This window comes from Micromys minutus, assembly GCF_963924665.1.
Source record: "Micromys minutus genome assembly, chromosome: 7".
Lineage (NCBI taxonomy): Eukaryota > Metazoa > Chordata > Mammalia > Rodentia > Muridae > Micromys > Micromys minutus.
This window is the reverse complement of record NC_137976.1, coordinates 63,975,043-63,991,011: the sequence shown is the minus strand read 5'-3', so window position 1 is coordinate 63,991,011 and position 15,969 is coordinate 63,975,043. Positions and strand designations below refer to the sequence as shown.

Sequence of the window (15,969 nt, the reverse complement as noted above, 5' to 3'; positions counted from 1 at the left end):
GAGTGATCTCCTGAAGGCATCATACAAATTCTAAATGCTAGTCCCAACTGAAGATATTTTGGGGTTATCAGACCAAGTATGGATTACTGTATTTGGTACCCTGCAAAAAGAAAAAAAAAATAAGAAAAGAAAAGAAAAAAATAGAAAAGAAACCCTCCATAATGATTTGTTAAACTGGGAACTTTATAACTTTATATACTGGTGGGTAATCAAGGTCAATGCAACTTCTATATACAATTCAAACTCAAATAATTCATATCCTAGTTTAAGGTAGGTATCCTAATTCTCAGACTGGAAAAACAGGGATATCTCATTTTTCTCCCTCTCCCCCCTCTGCCTTTCTCTCTATATCTCTCTCTTCTTTCTCCCCCCATCCCTCCCTCTCCCACTCTCTCTCAGATGTCCTTTAAATTCAGTCATATCTCTAACATTATAGCCACATTAACGCCAGATAGTCTTCCTTTGAATTGCATCTATGTATGAAAAAAAAACTTGATTAGAAGAGTTTACCTCTAATTTCTCAAAGAACAGCAGCACAGTTGAAGATTCTGCAGAGCATCCTTGAGTATCCTCTCCTCCAGGGCTACTTGGATTTGTCTAGTTTTATTAGGCCTGTGCCATTTTCAAGATTATTTATTCAACAAATACATGTCCCATGACATCTATATGCCAAGTAATATGTTATGGGTTGTCTTTTATTACAAAATAATAATAGCCATGTTACATTGATGGGCGCTATGATCTCATCAGACAATCAGTCAGTCACCAAGTGATGCAAACCTAGTCCTACATTCACTCTGGCATCCACACAGGAATCATACAAATTATTTTCCAAAATATTTCGTATATTTGATGCATACTGTGAAGCAGCCTCTACCTCATAATACCATGGCAGTCCCTTCTCAAACAAGAAGAGCACTTCTCGAGGAATGGTTAGACTTACTTTCTAGACTTGAGCTAGACTTCAAGTTCAGACATTAGGCTCAACTTGTTTTCATGGAGCACAGCATGGTCAGTGGCTCAGAAGAAGGAAAAGTTCAAATGCCAGTCACCAGTTATGCTTCCAGGAAGAGCCGAGTAAGGGTAGCGTACATAAACGCAAAAACTAAATATCACTGTCAGCCTTGTTTTAATTAAAAATCTTCATTTCTAAATCCTCTCATAGAGAGGCACAATTAATTTTTGCCAACTGTCTAAAATACTAGATATGATGAAACTCAGAGGGTGCCAGGCTTGATGTAGAGTATTTAAATGTCCTTTCTTTCCTTAACTTGTGGTGAAAAAAAAAATGTGCCTCAGTAGAGATCCCAAGGCCTGGGAAGCCTTGAACCTTGATAATTAAGGAATGGTTTTTTTCACTCCACTATTTTCCATTCTGAATGGGATCGTCTACGTTGCCATATTTCCAATGTCTAATTGGAACCTGTCTAAAATATGATATTCCTTGAGTGGGTGACAGTGTTCGGCACGTGGGGTACTTAACACCAAGCATCGGTACCTGAGCCAATCTCCAGAACCCCCACATCATGGCAGGCAAGAATGCCTGGCAAACTGTGACTCTAATCTGGGCACACACATAGCTCCCCACCACCAGACCCTGAAAAAATAACCAAGCATTTTTATAGAAACGTAACATTATACACAGGCTTATTCAGAAAATTTTTTACTCTGTTGCACTGATGGTTCCATTCATGTCTTCTTTACCCTTAACATCTCGTTGAGCTTTTACTGGTAAATAAATTACTGCATTCTCCAGAAAAACAAAAACTGCTTCTTTTTTATCATTACAGTTTTGTGATCTAACTGAGTCTGTCTGTCCATTCAGGATGAGCACTGAGTGTGTGAATCACAAAAGAAAATTTTCCAAAAAGTAACTATTACATAATAAATTATAATAATGTGGCTAAGAAAGAATATAGGTAAGAAAGCAATTAACATACTTGCTAAATTTTGCCATTCCACTTAATATACATAGAACCTCCCATAAGACTTTATATCTAATCTATTGCCAAACTATTTTCTTAGAGGTAATACAGAGATATCTTAGAATCCCCAGAGTATTCTCCTAGTTAGCTACAGATAGACCTAGCCCAGAGTGAGCTCATAGAGTTTCAAATGGAGGACTCCCCTGATCATGTTATTCTGTGGTGATATACTTAAGGCCTTTTCTTAGTTATTGATTGCTATTGGAAGGTCCCGCCCACCATGAGTGATACCATCCCTAGGCAGTGGATCCTGAGTTGTATAATAAAGCTAATTTAGCAGAAACTAGGGAACAAGTGAACAAGCATGAATTCCTTCCTAGTTTCTGCTTCAGTTTCTGCCTCCAAGTTCCTGCTTTGGCGTCCCCTTTTTGATGAGCTACAAAATGTTAACTGAAATAAACCCTCCCATAGCAAATTGGTTTGGGTTAACATTTTATCACAGTAGCAGATAAGCAAACTAGAGGAAGCAGAAATACACATCCAGGATGATAAAGCTGAATCTCAGAATCCCCTTTACTCTAACTGAGAATTGCAGAAGATGAAGGAGGAGGTCCACAGGGCTCATTCTCACTGCTGCGACTTAAGATGGAATCAAAACCCCCCATTCACATTTCCACAGGCAATGAAATGAATACAGAAGGTCGTGGCATATCAATGGCTTTAAAAAGCCAAGAGCAGATGGGAAGAAAGCCAAAGATGGAATAAATCATTGACAGTTTTTAATTAGTACTAATCAATATTTTATTCCCCCACCACATATGGTTTCACCCAGTAAAGTGAGTCCACAGTGACTGTTTTTCCTCAGGAGTATTTAGCACCAAAATAACTGGCTGGTCTCAAATATAAATGTAAGGACCAGACATGATGAAATTTGAAATCAATAACAAAGGCTATTCCTCATTAACCCAACATTAAGAAACCAAAGCCAGACAAAATTAAGATGGGCCTTTTTCTAAACTGGATACATTAGTAGTCCCTCAATTCCTGGGTCAAACACATAAAACAGTATAAAGACGTTCCTTCTGTATCCCCCAAAGACACTGCCTCCTCCCAAAATAGTTACTCTTCGTAAAAAAGGAAGTGTGACAGAAACAGGTAAGTATGAATGAAGTGAAGAGTCACTAAGGTTATATTGAAGAAGAAGGGTAGACATGGGGCTCTAAGCATTTATTTATTAGCTACATATCAATTAAGAATATATCAACGATATCTTGCCATTTTCATATTAAAGGAAGAAAAATTAATACTAGGCTAAAATGCTCGTTTTTCTATCATGATCACAATTTTTCTGCTTATGAAAATTTCTTCTTAAAATTGAACTAGTACTAATCCTATGAGCACATCTGACATTAAGAGAGTTACTTTTGTTTTGAAAAGGTTTTTCTGACCACCTACTAAGGAGAAAGTTGGCTGCAGTAGAGTTCTTGCCATCCAGGAACTCACACTCCAGAGGCAGAGGCAATACTCCTGCAATAATTACCACATAAGACAGAATGAGCTGCAAATAAGACAGGTACAAAGCCTGGCAGGAAGTGATTCATTCCACCTGGGAGGAACTCAGAAGATCTGGCATAGAGATGGGAGTTGAACTGAGTTTGGAATAATGGCAGTGCTACAGCAGGGTGGATAAAAGCAAGAAAGAGGTGTCTGGGTAAATAAAAGATGAATAGAGAGGTTAACTGTGCCTCCACAGATGTAACAAGCAGCTGCAAGCTGAAGGACTGAAACAGGCAGATGACAAAAACATGTTTCATGAGAGTGAAGAAGATGCCGTTGGCTAAAGAGGCTCATGGCAAAGGTGGAGAAGGACTTGATAATGCACTGATGAAGCTGTATGCTCGCCTAGGCACGTATTTTTAAAGAAGAGATTCCATACATTAAATAATGACTTAAATTATAGGTATTTGTACTGGCTGGTTTTGTGTCAACGTGACACAAGCTGGAGTTATTACAGAGAAAGGAGCCTCAGCTGAGGAAATGCTTCCATGAGATCCAGCTGTAAGGCATTTTCTCAATTAGATCAGGTGGGGAGGGCCAAGCCCATTGTGGGTGGTGCCATCCCTGAGCTGGTAGACCTGGGTTCTATAAAACAGCAGTCTCAGCAAGGCTGGGGAAGCAAGCCAGTTAGTAACATCACTCTATGGCCTCTGCATCAGCTCCTGCTTCCTGACCTGCTTGAGTTCCAGCCCTGACTTTCTTTGGTGATGAACAGCATGTGGAAGTGTGAGCTGAATAAACACTTTGCTCCCCAACTTGCTTCTTCGTGCTGATGTTGGTGCAGGAATAGAAACTTTGGCTTAAACAGTATTCAAGAAGAAACTTCCTAACAGATCATGATGAAAGTAGAACTTAGCAACAGGGATTCCCCATATCCAGCCAGACTTAATGAATTATATATCCCCTGCTAGAAAGGACATTCTTGTTACTTCTATATTACTCTTCTCAAATACATGGCACAAAGAAACTCATCGGGTGCCGGGCAAGTAACTTGATTATCATCTTCAGTAACAGTTCCCCCTAACAAGTACATATACTTCATTACCAGCATCAAGCAATGGCACCAGAGATATCTGTGGTATTTCAGGGAAGCATAGCGTTTAGGTGAATTTCAATTCTTTCTTTGCCCTTTCTCATTTGTATTTGTTAACTTACCCATGCCTCTCTAATGAGATGACTTGCTAACTGAAATCATATTCAGCATTTTACAATTTTAGGCACAAAATCTTTAAATCCTATACCCGGCTAGGTAGACATCCCAAGTCTTGGGCATCCTCAAGGATCTGATGGATATATCATAACCTGAGGCAAACATTCTAAGTATGTTGACATTTCCAAGTAGAGGTTTCTGTCAGAATTTCAGATCCCTGCATGGAATCCAATAAGGGAATATCTGCTGCTCTTCAGGCCTCAGAAAATATACCCATCACTCAAGGGAAGCCAGCAGCAAGCTGTTGGATGTGGAGGCAGATTGGGACACACATGCCTGTCAACTCCTTTTCTGAGCCAAAGCTACAGAATATAACAGATTAGAACCCTCTAAGAAAGGACAGGGGAGGCCAAAAGGTAAACAATTGGCAGTTCTTTCTACTTTACCGTGGAAGAACCTCTCAGAGAAATGTCCTGTGAAAATATGGTTATCAGCGCTGCTTCCTTTCCTGGATGTACAGGAATCAGGACGATCACCCTCATACCATTTTCCACTTCTTCACATTTCACACTGATGGCAAAGATCCAGTTCAGTCCTCTTGAACAACAAAACATGACAACAGTTCTATTTCTGTCCAGAGGAGACTTGGGTTTCCTTAGACATGGAGTCTCTCTTTACCTCTCAACATTTTTTTATTGTTATTTGGACAAAGAATGCTTTTTTCCAACTCCCTAGGGTGACTTTTTGTGTTCTTTTTAAAAACATGACATCATTGAATCGACACTGTGTGTGTGGAACAGCCGATCATATTTTCTCTCAAATGAAATCAACTCCTATTCTAATCAGGCAACTTGTACATGAACCTGAGTCCGGGTATTTAAGTTTTACTCCTTGCTCTTCTATTGGGTAAGTAGATTCTGATCTGAGGCCACTGTAAGATTATCTGGCTCATCACCTGGATTCCCTGAATTAAAATACAAGGCTTAAGTGACATACTCAATAAAATTAAAAACTTTTCCACCTATTTCCATCTATTTTCCCTCCTGGTAACTATGATAAGATGCCAGGGTTTCTCTAGTGAATCTCCTCAATGCTTTATTTCCATCTCATTTGGCCTTAGCTTACAAAACACAGCAGACACTACAGCACATAAGGTTTCATTCCAAATCCTCAATGAGACAGAATAGACCCAAACTGAAATCAGAACAAATAAAGGCTGTTATTTTGGACAAAGTTATCTCTGCTAGCAAATCACAGGTAATTAAGACAAGGTGGGCACAAAACAGCACCCTAGCAAATAAGTTATGTCCTTTTTAATAAGCAGGGAGAAGACTTGTGGTTTACGGCTCCAGTAATGAGTGGTTTTTCTCCTGTAGAGAAAAGAGCAAAGTTAATGTCTTTCTAAGCAAGCAGGTCTTTAGCTTTGCTTCTGGCTTTCAAAGACAAAGCCAAGGTTGAGTTCCAGCACTTACAGAGCACAGTGAAGTCTAGATTACGAAAAAACAATTTCAAATCCAGACTCTAACTAGTACTACAAGGTTAGAGACCCTGACTTTCAGGGCTTTGCTATCTTAATGTGGGAAGGGGGAACCTAGTCTTCCCTGAGTAGGCTGGAGAGAAGACTCAGTAGTCAAGAGAGCAGTTTCTGCTCTTACCAAAGGCCAAAGCTTGGTCCCAAGCACCCATACTGTGGCTCACAATCACCCTCATTAACTCCAGTTCCCATGGATCCAAGTCATCTTCTGACCTCCATGGGCTCCGACACGTATGTGGTAAACTTCACACACACACCTGTGCCATCCACATCCACTTAAAAGAAATACTTAAAAATAAAAACAAAACTAAAAAACTATACATATTTGAACTCCAATTAGAGGCATTATGTACCTATGGCTAGAAGCTAGGAGTCTGAGGGTCATATAAACCCACTGATTAATGACAAACAACAAACAGGTAGCCATTACAAAGGACACCTTGTCAATGTTTTTTACTCAGTATAGACCAATGAGGTTAGGCCAAACTCACTTATGTAACGATATTTTTTTTTAATTGTCAGTGAAAAGTGTAACTTGTAAGCATTTTGGAACTCACTCTCTAACAGAGGTACCTCAATCCTCAAACCCCAGCTGAGCTCAGTTTCTCTCTGTATATTGCTACAGTTGAAAGTCTATCAAGATACTCTGGCCTTACTCTAACACATGGTAGTGGCAGTAGGGTGTCATATGATTGGCTACTTATCCAGAAGTCCCTTGAGGAAACCATGGGAACATCCATGACACAATCAAAGATGAGAGAGGAAAAAAAAAAAAAAAAAAAAACATGTGGCTTGGTGCATTAGCAAATCTTTTCCTTAACGGACTGGGAGACTTTTGAAGACACCCCTAGAATTCTTCTCCCAGTACTTTCTGATGACTGCTGGCCTAGACTCGAGTCCTTCCTATTTCTTTGCTTCCACTCAGGATGTGTCTGTCCATTTGATTCTCCAAGACCAGAACGCCCTGCTAAAATGCAGATCCCACGGGCTTGGCTGGGTTTTCACGACCTTGTAGAGCCAGGCGGGCCTTGCAGTGTTTCCTACACCACCATCTCCGGGATCACTGACTCTCCATTTGCTCTCTGCCTCCAGTGCTTTCAGACTTCTGCCCCTTTTTATTTGCCTTGTCTTTTAGAACTCTACTTGGCTAATCCTTCTGGAAACAGGCTGTGACGTGATTAAACGCTAGAGAAAATATCTCCATCTTACAATTGGGAAACTGAGACTCCGGCTGGATTAATAAGCGTACTTCAGGTTCCTAAAAATGACATGGCCAGAATTCACACTGGGGTGTCACTCCTCGGGGTCACTTTGTTAATGGCTGTGCTGCAGCCAGTTAAATGGTAACCTTAATGAAGAAGGAGAAAGAAAAAGACTTCCGTAAATAATCCTGCAGGGCTCTACTGAACTCTGCATTAGCTACACAACTGTAGAAACCATCTGAGAAACTTCTCAAGCAAGTGTTTATGTTTACACTCAAGAAGGTCTGCCCACTGGGTGCCTGAGTCTCCCTCTGCATCCTCTACTGCTCCCAGAGGCATGAGTTGATGTCTCTGAGGCTCCCGACAAGCAAAGGGAATCCCAGCCAGGAACCTGGCCCAGAGCAAGACAGCCTTGGGATGCCTCCTCAGCACAGAAGATCCCTGTCAGCTTTTCCACTTCACCATCTTCCTTGGGGACTTTAGATCACTCACAGGGCACAGAGCACAGAAGTCACACATACACACTCTACTCTTCTTGGTCTCTTACTAAGGTTCCTTCCCACAGTAATTTTCCAACCTTAAAACAATTAAGATATTCAGAACCAGAGCCTCTTAACCCAGTGGGGTAGCAGATAAAAAAAAAAAAAAAAAAAAAAAAAAAAAACAATAAGGCTGACTGATGACTTAGTCATTTTCTGATTACAGTAGCTAAAACCCATCTTTCTGGTTCATTGAGTGTAGTGTGCTGTTTTCTACAATGGCGGAGAGCTGAGAGGGTTAGAATGAAGCTATGTCAAAGTTGAACAGGTCATTAGTAGTTTACTAGAGTGTTTACTACAGTGTTAGGAATGCTGGTACACACTTTAGTTCCCACACTAGGAAGGCAGAGGCAGGCAGGTTTCTATGAGTTTGAGGCCAGCCAGAACGACATAGTCAGATCCTGTCTCGGCTAAACGAATACAAAAGTTTATCAGAGCTGGTTATTTTAAAGGTATTTGACCAAAAAGACCCAGCTTCTCACAGGCTCCTGGGCAATGGCTTTGGAAGCTGAGCTCTGTGGACATGGTATTTCTTCTCCTGGAAAAGTTCCATAGATCCAGGCGCAAGCCATTAGGCAAAAGAGGTACAGTAAGGATAGTCACCTGTCTAAGAAGGCTGTGCTGGAATGTCTCATAAAGTCTGTAATAACCCCAAAGGGACAAAGCAATAGCAAGCAACCCTAAAGATGAAGAACCGGAGGAACAGGCAAAAGCAATCGATTATGATTCACACTGGCATGGGAGCATAAACGCACAAAAACATGTTCACCAGAAATAGAACAATACAGCACTGTGCTATCGAGCCTAAGAGCATTTCTAAAACTCCAGATTTATGAGACGAAACCCTTGTTTCTAAAGATCTAAAAATATTCCTTAGTGCTTTCTCAACTACAGAGGCTGCCTCATTTCCTGCAAATTGTTTTTCCTAATTCTGTTCAAGAATATCAACTTCATTAAAACTTTAAAGGCTTAATCCTGTGTTAGGACTTGATGAGATCTCTGTGGGATGAAAGAAATCAAGAGATCACAGAAGCTACTCTTGTACAGTGTCCTTACACTGAGGGTATCCACGGCTGCTGAGAATGCTCTGCTGTATAGAAGTGGGTTTTAGAGAATCACCACACACCACTTTACACTATAAGATATTTACTAAAACAAAAATCTGTCTCCCTGGAGTTTGTGGCTGGGTAGTGATATGCTTTTTGTTTGTTTGTTTTTTTTTTTTCTTTAACAAGCATCAAATCAAGCATCTTGTGATTAGACTAATTTTGTATTTCAGACATAGGCCATGGGAAAGAAAGGATGCAATACAGGTATTTACTATAAATGTAAAATCTCAAGTGTCAGACCATAGGTTCCTCAATCTGTAAATATCTACTTTCCCTTCAGTAAACCCCCAAAATAAGCATTCTTCCACCTTTGGGTACATATTTCTTCTTAAAGGTTCTTTTGTCTGTGTGTGTGTGCCTGTGTGTGTGTGTGTGTGTGTGACACTTTCTTCTTTCACATGAAAGGATATTTTTAGACGTTTTGGCAAGTTTGATAGTAACATGTTGAATGAGTATGCTGTTACATACTATTTTAAACATCTGCCAAAGGGAGCTGGAAGAACAGTGAAATATTATAAACAGCTATAATTTTATGAGAGAAACAAAGGCTCAGAAAAATATGGAAAAAAATTAACAAAACTCGTTAAAATTACAATCGCTTCTCCGGTTTGTTTTATTGTGGACGGGATCATACTACATTATTCTAAAAACGGAAATGATGGAGAAAGCAGAGTGCTTCCATTAGGAAAACAGTTCCATGTATTCAAGATGAGGGAATTTTCCTCACTGGTGATTTTGCTTAATAGTTTAAGGCAAGGGACGAAATTATACAGAGAGGCATTAGCAACAGCAAAACTCACTGATGTGACTTAAATTGCACAGGTTTTAGGCCTCTTTAGTTACTCTGCACATTACAGAGAGCCTCTCATTGCAAACCAAGACTGACCCTGCATGCCTCCCAAGCACCTTGTCCAATCCGACAGCAAGTTTTCACCAGCAATTCTCGAACTCCATTTCTTGTCTCAATGGGGGCTGCTCGAAGTGACTATGGAGTCACAGGTAAATATCTGAGACTGAAAGTAAGACAAACGTCGGACATAATGACACATGTACATGGGCGGACACAATGGCAGAGCGCAGTCAATTAAATACTACCTCCCTTTAAGTAAACAATAAAGCCAGTCTGGCTCAGACAGGTACTCCACACAAAAGGAATGCCTCAGATAATGAAGATCCCACTTCTCTACTAGAAAGTGAGCGAACAGAAATGTTCAAAAGGCTTTTTCATGGTTCAATAGCTTCAGACAGGATGTCAGTTCAGGGTCTCCAATAGTTCATTTTCAAAGAAGGTACACAGTGACTAAGATGTTAACAAGACCCGGGCAAGTTACAGGGCTTTTACTCACTTCTGCTCCCGAGATGCAGGCTGGCAATTGTTTATGGTAATTTCAGAGCTTTGGTAAGAGTACCTCCTTCTACACTAAGCGTTATAATTGTAAAATAATATAGATAACCCCTCCAGCACTTCCAATCTCAAAAAGCTGAAAAATACAAAACTATTTCCATCAGTTGACAGCTGACACCCACCTCTCCCGCTACTCTTCCCCCCTGTTATACAGCAAACAAATCAAGCAGGGGGGGCGGGGTGAATCTACTTCCAGTCCCAATTTTGACAAACTTCAGTTGCGTAATATACAGATAAGCCACATGCTGGCTGTGGTCCTTGTGTTTCTTGCCTCTTCAAATGGAGGTTCTGCTGCGAAATCCCAGAATGCACCAGCACACTGTGACCCAGAGATGGCACGCTTGAAACACAGGTGTGCTCCATGACCCTGGTACGGCCTGCTTCCTTGCCAGTTCCCTTGGGTTTATTTTGTATTTCTGTGCTTTGGGAAACAGAACTTTATACTGTGGGGATTCTGAGATTCATGCTGTGTTTATAAGACTCTAGAACCCAGTGATCTAAGAGACTCTGCCCTGAAGTCAGAACCACCACAACCAAGGCCTTTCCCCTTACATATCTAGTTCGGCTTCACTGCCTCGGTGGAACTCTCCTAGAAAATCTGATGGCTGGAGTGTATGTCTCAGGGGAGGAAACTCAGAGTGGAAATCCCTTACTAAAGCAAGTTATTCCCCTTCATCCCGTTCCCAATTATGGCTCAGTTTGTACCTCCGAAGGCTAAGGCTTGGAACATGAATGGTTTTGAAAAATAATTCAACTACTAAATGACTATAAGATCAAAGTACTTACAAAACAGGAAACAGATCACCTCTTTTTGGTGTTGAGCAACTTCCCCTCAATCCACTAAAGAATCCTCTGGGGAAATGAAATGTGGAAGGTGCTATCTCTCTATAAATACCCTCATCTCATGCTATGTGAATCATGGTTGCTGACAACAGTAAACAGATTAATTATTTGGCTTTGTTAATAACATTAATGGCATAGCTATCATCTTCGCTAAAAGCTTCTCCATGCCTCTCAACCCTGTTCTTCAGAATTAAGTAAGGATTGGAAGCCGACTGAAGCCTTTCCATGTATAAATTTACTCTTGGTGTCTTTGTAGTAGGAATCCCTTAGCAATTCCTACTGCCTTTCTGGTTTGGTCATCATGTGACACTTTAACTAAAGGAAATGACCATTTAGGATTCTCAAGATGAACACTGAGTGTGTGAACAAGAGAAGCGCATTGAATAAACACCAAAGGAAACCATAAACTGAGAGAATCCCCTATCATCTAAGACACTAATGGAATGGCCTCAGGAGACAAAACACAATTCCTCCTTCCAGAGCAAAACTGAAGTCATGTAAACTGTTTATCTGCAAATCAACTTTCACAAACATGTATGAATTTATCTCACCCATTCAGAGTTATGACCAACTTAATACTTTTATTGTCTTATTATCTGAGAAGGCTGAGTGGGATTACTGCATAAATATCACAAAACTATCCCAACCACAGTGTAACAACTCCTCCAAGGACTGGGTATATGAGTCACTGTGGGTTTGGCTTCTTGGAGTCCCTTGTGGACAACATAAGCCCTGAGAGGAAGGTTCCAAAGGATCTCGTTCAACCAAATGAAGGATTTATATTGCCCCTTGAAAAGAAATAGTCAGTAAGCTGAGATAATTCTGCTTTAGCTTCGGTCTTCACTTTACCAGACCAAAAGGCTGTATTAACTGGGTGTAAAAAAGGAAAGACTTCAACAGCTTCTGAATCCAGATCAACATCAGTTTTGTTTACTCCTGGAATCCACCGCTTTGTAGCAATCAGAGACTATAAAAATGAGCCACAGAGAGAGTCACTAATGTGTCTAATGCCATGAGAAGTTAAAGAAAAATAAAGCAAAGCACCTTCCTCCCAAGGCTTATGCTCAAAATTGTTAACTTATTCTGAGTCCCACTGAATCTAACCCTATAGTCTTCAGTGTGTAGAACTCAAGAGAACAGCAGAGTTGGGTTGCTAACAGGCTTAAGGTAATCAACTCATCTCAGGAGAGACTCCCTCCTTAGTCCATCCTTCCTTCAGCCACCAGAACTGAGAATATCCACAGATTGCAAGTGACTCCCAACCACACCCAGTGGATAAAGGACTTGAGGAAAGCAAGGACTTTGGAGATGATTTTCTTTTGTTCTCCCAAGGTGTACAACAGCATCCCAGCTTATGCTGGGAACTGTCACCTTGACACTGAAGGTGCCCAGTTTCTCTTACTGTTCTCTCTCTGCACACTATAGCTTTTGAGACATTAAGCCAACGTGATATCTGCAGTTTGTTCCCAGAGAGTGCAGAGAGAGAATAGTAACTGGGTAGAAAACTTTTTAAGAGGAGTCCATGGTAACTATCAACTGGTTGGAAGAATAGGAAAGGGACCCTATGCAGAAAGAAGTGGATGAACATGTGAGAACAAAAAAAAAAAAAAAAAAAAAAAAAAATTGAGAAATTGGGATGTCTTGAAAGGCAAAATCCCACGTGCTTGTTAGAGGCAGAGCAAATCAAAAGAATATTAAGTTCATCTGGTATCTACTATAATTCATAATCATCTGTCTTATGTGGTTATGAGGAATATAAAGAACTTTATTTGCTTTCATATTCTCTGTAGGTAGTACGATTACTTTGTAGGTGGATGGAGGGGTAGAAGAATGGATGGATGGCTGCATGGATGGATGGAATGGATGCATGGATGAACGAGCAATCAAACCAACTAGACACTGCTTCCCATGGCTTTACCAGATTATGGAACCCAGAGGCATCTACACAAGTGACCCTCATACTAGTCAGACTGACGGTTGATGAAAGCAGAAAGTGTTTTCCCGAATATGGGACAAGCTCTTAACTGACACAGGTTTGTTGAAAGAAGGTGGGCCAGCATGGAAGAAAGGAATTCTTTCCCATGAGCAACTCCCAGAAGCTTTGAAGAAAGAGGATGGGGTCGTCAGCCTCTGGGGAGCCCACTGGTTTTGACAGCTACTGACCTGGTCTCCGCCTCACTGGCCTCTTGCGGCCGCTGCAGAAGCGCACTTTGCTGAACACCCCGAGGACGTGCCTCTCGCACAGGGAGCGCCCGTCTTTGCTGGGGCTGGAGCGGCGCTTGGAGGCAGACACCCGGTCGCTGTTGGACTCCCTCGCCTGCCGCTTCTGCCGGATCAAGGAGCTGGCTATCGCTGCAGCCATAGCTGCTCAGCGCGGGCCGAGGCCCCGGGCTCCACTGAGCCCTCGGGTTCCTGCTCAGCCGGGATGAGGGCAGGACCTCGGGGGCCTGGAGGAATAGGACAGGCGCCGGGAGGCAGTGCTAATATTTGAGGAGGTTGCAGTATCGAAAACCTGGAGCCCACAAGGTTAGTCAGAGTCTGGGCAGTGTGGCAACAAAACGTGTGAAAATCCGGATGTAAACTTCCCCAACCACTGGCGACAGGGGTGGGGCGGTCCCAGGCCTTCTTGCGAAGTAGACGTTAGTACCCCAAACTTGCACCCCAAGGCGATCCACGTCCAAAGGGTAGTGGGGAGTTTGGTCACACTGCGTTCAGGGTACCAAGTGGAGAGGGGGAAAAAGATGTCCAAAATAACAAGCTGTGCCCCGGTTGGAGAGGCGCAAGCGTTGTAAGGTGTCCAAAGTATACCTACACATATATACATAGAAACCCGTTTACAAGGCAGAGTCTGGACCGAGGCTAGAAGCGTGCCCCCGGCTTAAAAAATATATATAGTAAAAAGTGAATAAAACGTTCCTTTAGAAAACGAACCACCAACCGCGACAGAGAAGAGGAAGGCAGCAATTTAACTCCCTGTGGCCCGCGGTTCTGAAGATTAGGAGGTCCGTCCCAGCTGGGTGAGGTCTACGAAATGCATCGCACCGGCTGCGGTTCTCCGAGGGCCGGCCTCCCCAGTTCTAGAATTCCAAGAGGCGAAAACTGGGAGCAATTAACCAGACTCGGGTTAGGGGGGTGCGGGGGGTGGCGCTGGGGGCAGCTGTTTCCAGCTGCGGTGAGCGCGCCTCTCCTCCAGCAGCACTGCAAAGAGAGCGGGAGACGAGGAAGGGGGGAGGGACAGCGGGAGGGAGGGAGATCCTCGAGGGCCAAGCACCCCAGGGATCCGCGGGGTCCCGAGAGCGGGCGCTCCCGCTCTCACTGCCTGCGTTCCGGCACGAGACGGGCACAGTTGGTGATTATTTAGGAAATCCTAAATCTGGAATGACTCAGTAGTTTACAGAAGCCCCTCCAAAGGCAGAGCTGCCGAAGGTGTCCTCGGCGCCCACACGCCTTTCACCGGAGCTCCCCGCCACCGTGCGCCCGAGCCGCCGCACCGAGCCGGTCTCCGCACAGGCTCCGAGCGAGCTGGGGCAGCGAGGGACGGGCGCCCTGGCGGGCTCGGGTTCAGGTCATCGCCGCGCCTTCGGGACCCCAGGCTCGCACGCCCCGGCGGTCGGCAGCTCCCGGCGGCAGCTCAGATAGGGGTTACCCGGCCGCCACTGGGCCGCTCGCTCGGTCCCGCGCCGCCCATCCCAGCCGTGGAAGGAAGTGACCGCGCGCTGCGAGCCCCCGCGCGTCCGCTCGGGTGGGGCGGGGGCTGGTGGAGGGCGACGTCGGCTCGCGGCGGCTGCGGCTCTGGGTCACAGCTGCCCACCATGGTCTGGCGCCGGGGCGCAGGCAGGGTCCCTAGGCCGCCCTGGGCAACGGCGAGAGGTGGCCTCCCGTGCCACCTGCGTTCCCTGGGCCGGGCGCGGACTCCGGGGCCGGGGACTGGAGGCAGGTGCCGGCGGCCACCAACTCGCCCAACTTGCTGCGCCGGCGGCGGCTAGGAGCCGCGGGATCGCCGCGGGACGCCCCCCTGCCGCCCTCCCCGGACCGGGAGGGGGCGCTCAGGGCGGAGTCCCATTCATGGGCAGCAGCTCCCGGGCGCCGCCGCGGGCTGTCTCCCCCAAAGCTCTAGCTCCGCAGGAAACTCCGGGCAGAGGCGACAGGAGCCTCTAAAAAGGCGAGTGGGACGGGGATCAAGCAGCAGTCAGAGTTACTCTGGCTCTTAAGGAGCTGGAAAGCTTTCCTGGTGGGACTGAATTGGGGGCTGGGCTTGCGGAGCGCTGGGAAGCGCGGCGCTTAGGTCCTGCTCCCTTTTCTCGCGCCCACTGCTCCCAGACTCTCTCCTTCCTCCCCCCTACACCTTTCTCCCCCCTCTCTGTCTTCTGTCTCTCCCCTTTTCTCCTCTCTACGCAATCCTACGTGATTGAGGTTTGGATGAGAAATTCTCAGAGGCAGGCTGAGGGAACTGCAGCCTGGGTCTGCTGTGTCCGGTCCCTCCCCACCCCACCTTCCACCCCCCAAGAAAAAAAACACACATCCACGGGCTTGTTGAAGGACCCTGGGTGAGCAGAGAAGAGGATGGTGCAGGGAGCAGAGGTGCAGTCTGCCCTCGCCCGTGACCAGAAGCTTGTAGCATTCTCCGGAAAGGAAGTGCACACTGGATAAAGTAGCAATGACCTCCTGGTCTCACATATTGCATGTGTGCACGCGCGCGAGCGCG

General features: G+C 44.3%; 1 protein-coding gene across 2 annotated transcripts in view; it reads right to left on the bottom strand.

Annotated features, from left to right (window-relative positions):
- Nucleotides 1–15,969, bottom strand: part of FGF12 (fibroblast growth factor 12) — a gene marked incomplete at both ends in the record, with an annotated part of 359,536 nt that overhangs the window by 242,845 nt on the left and 100,722 nt on the right. Inside the window, one exon of one of the 2 annotated variants that reach the window (XM_080918843.1) lies at nucleotides 13,428–13,626. The exons of the other annotated variant lie outside the window; for it this stretch is intronic. Within the exon in view, the coding sequence (XP_080774969.1) occupies nucleotides 13,428–13,626 (199 nt within the window). Of the gene's footprint in view, nucleotides 1–13,427; nucleotides 13,627–15,969 lie in introns of those variants that run through there. 2 annotated transcript variants of the gene reach the window in all.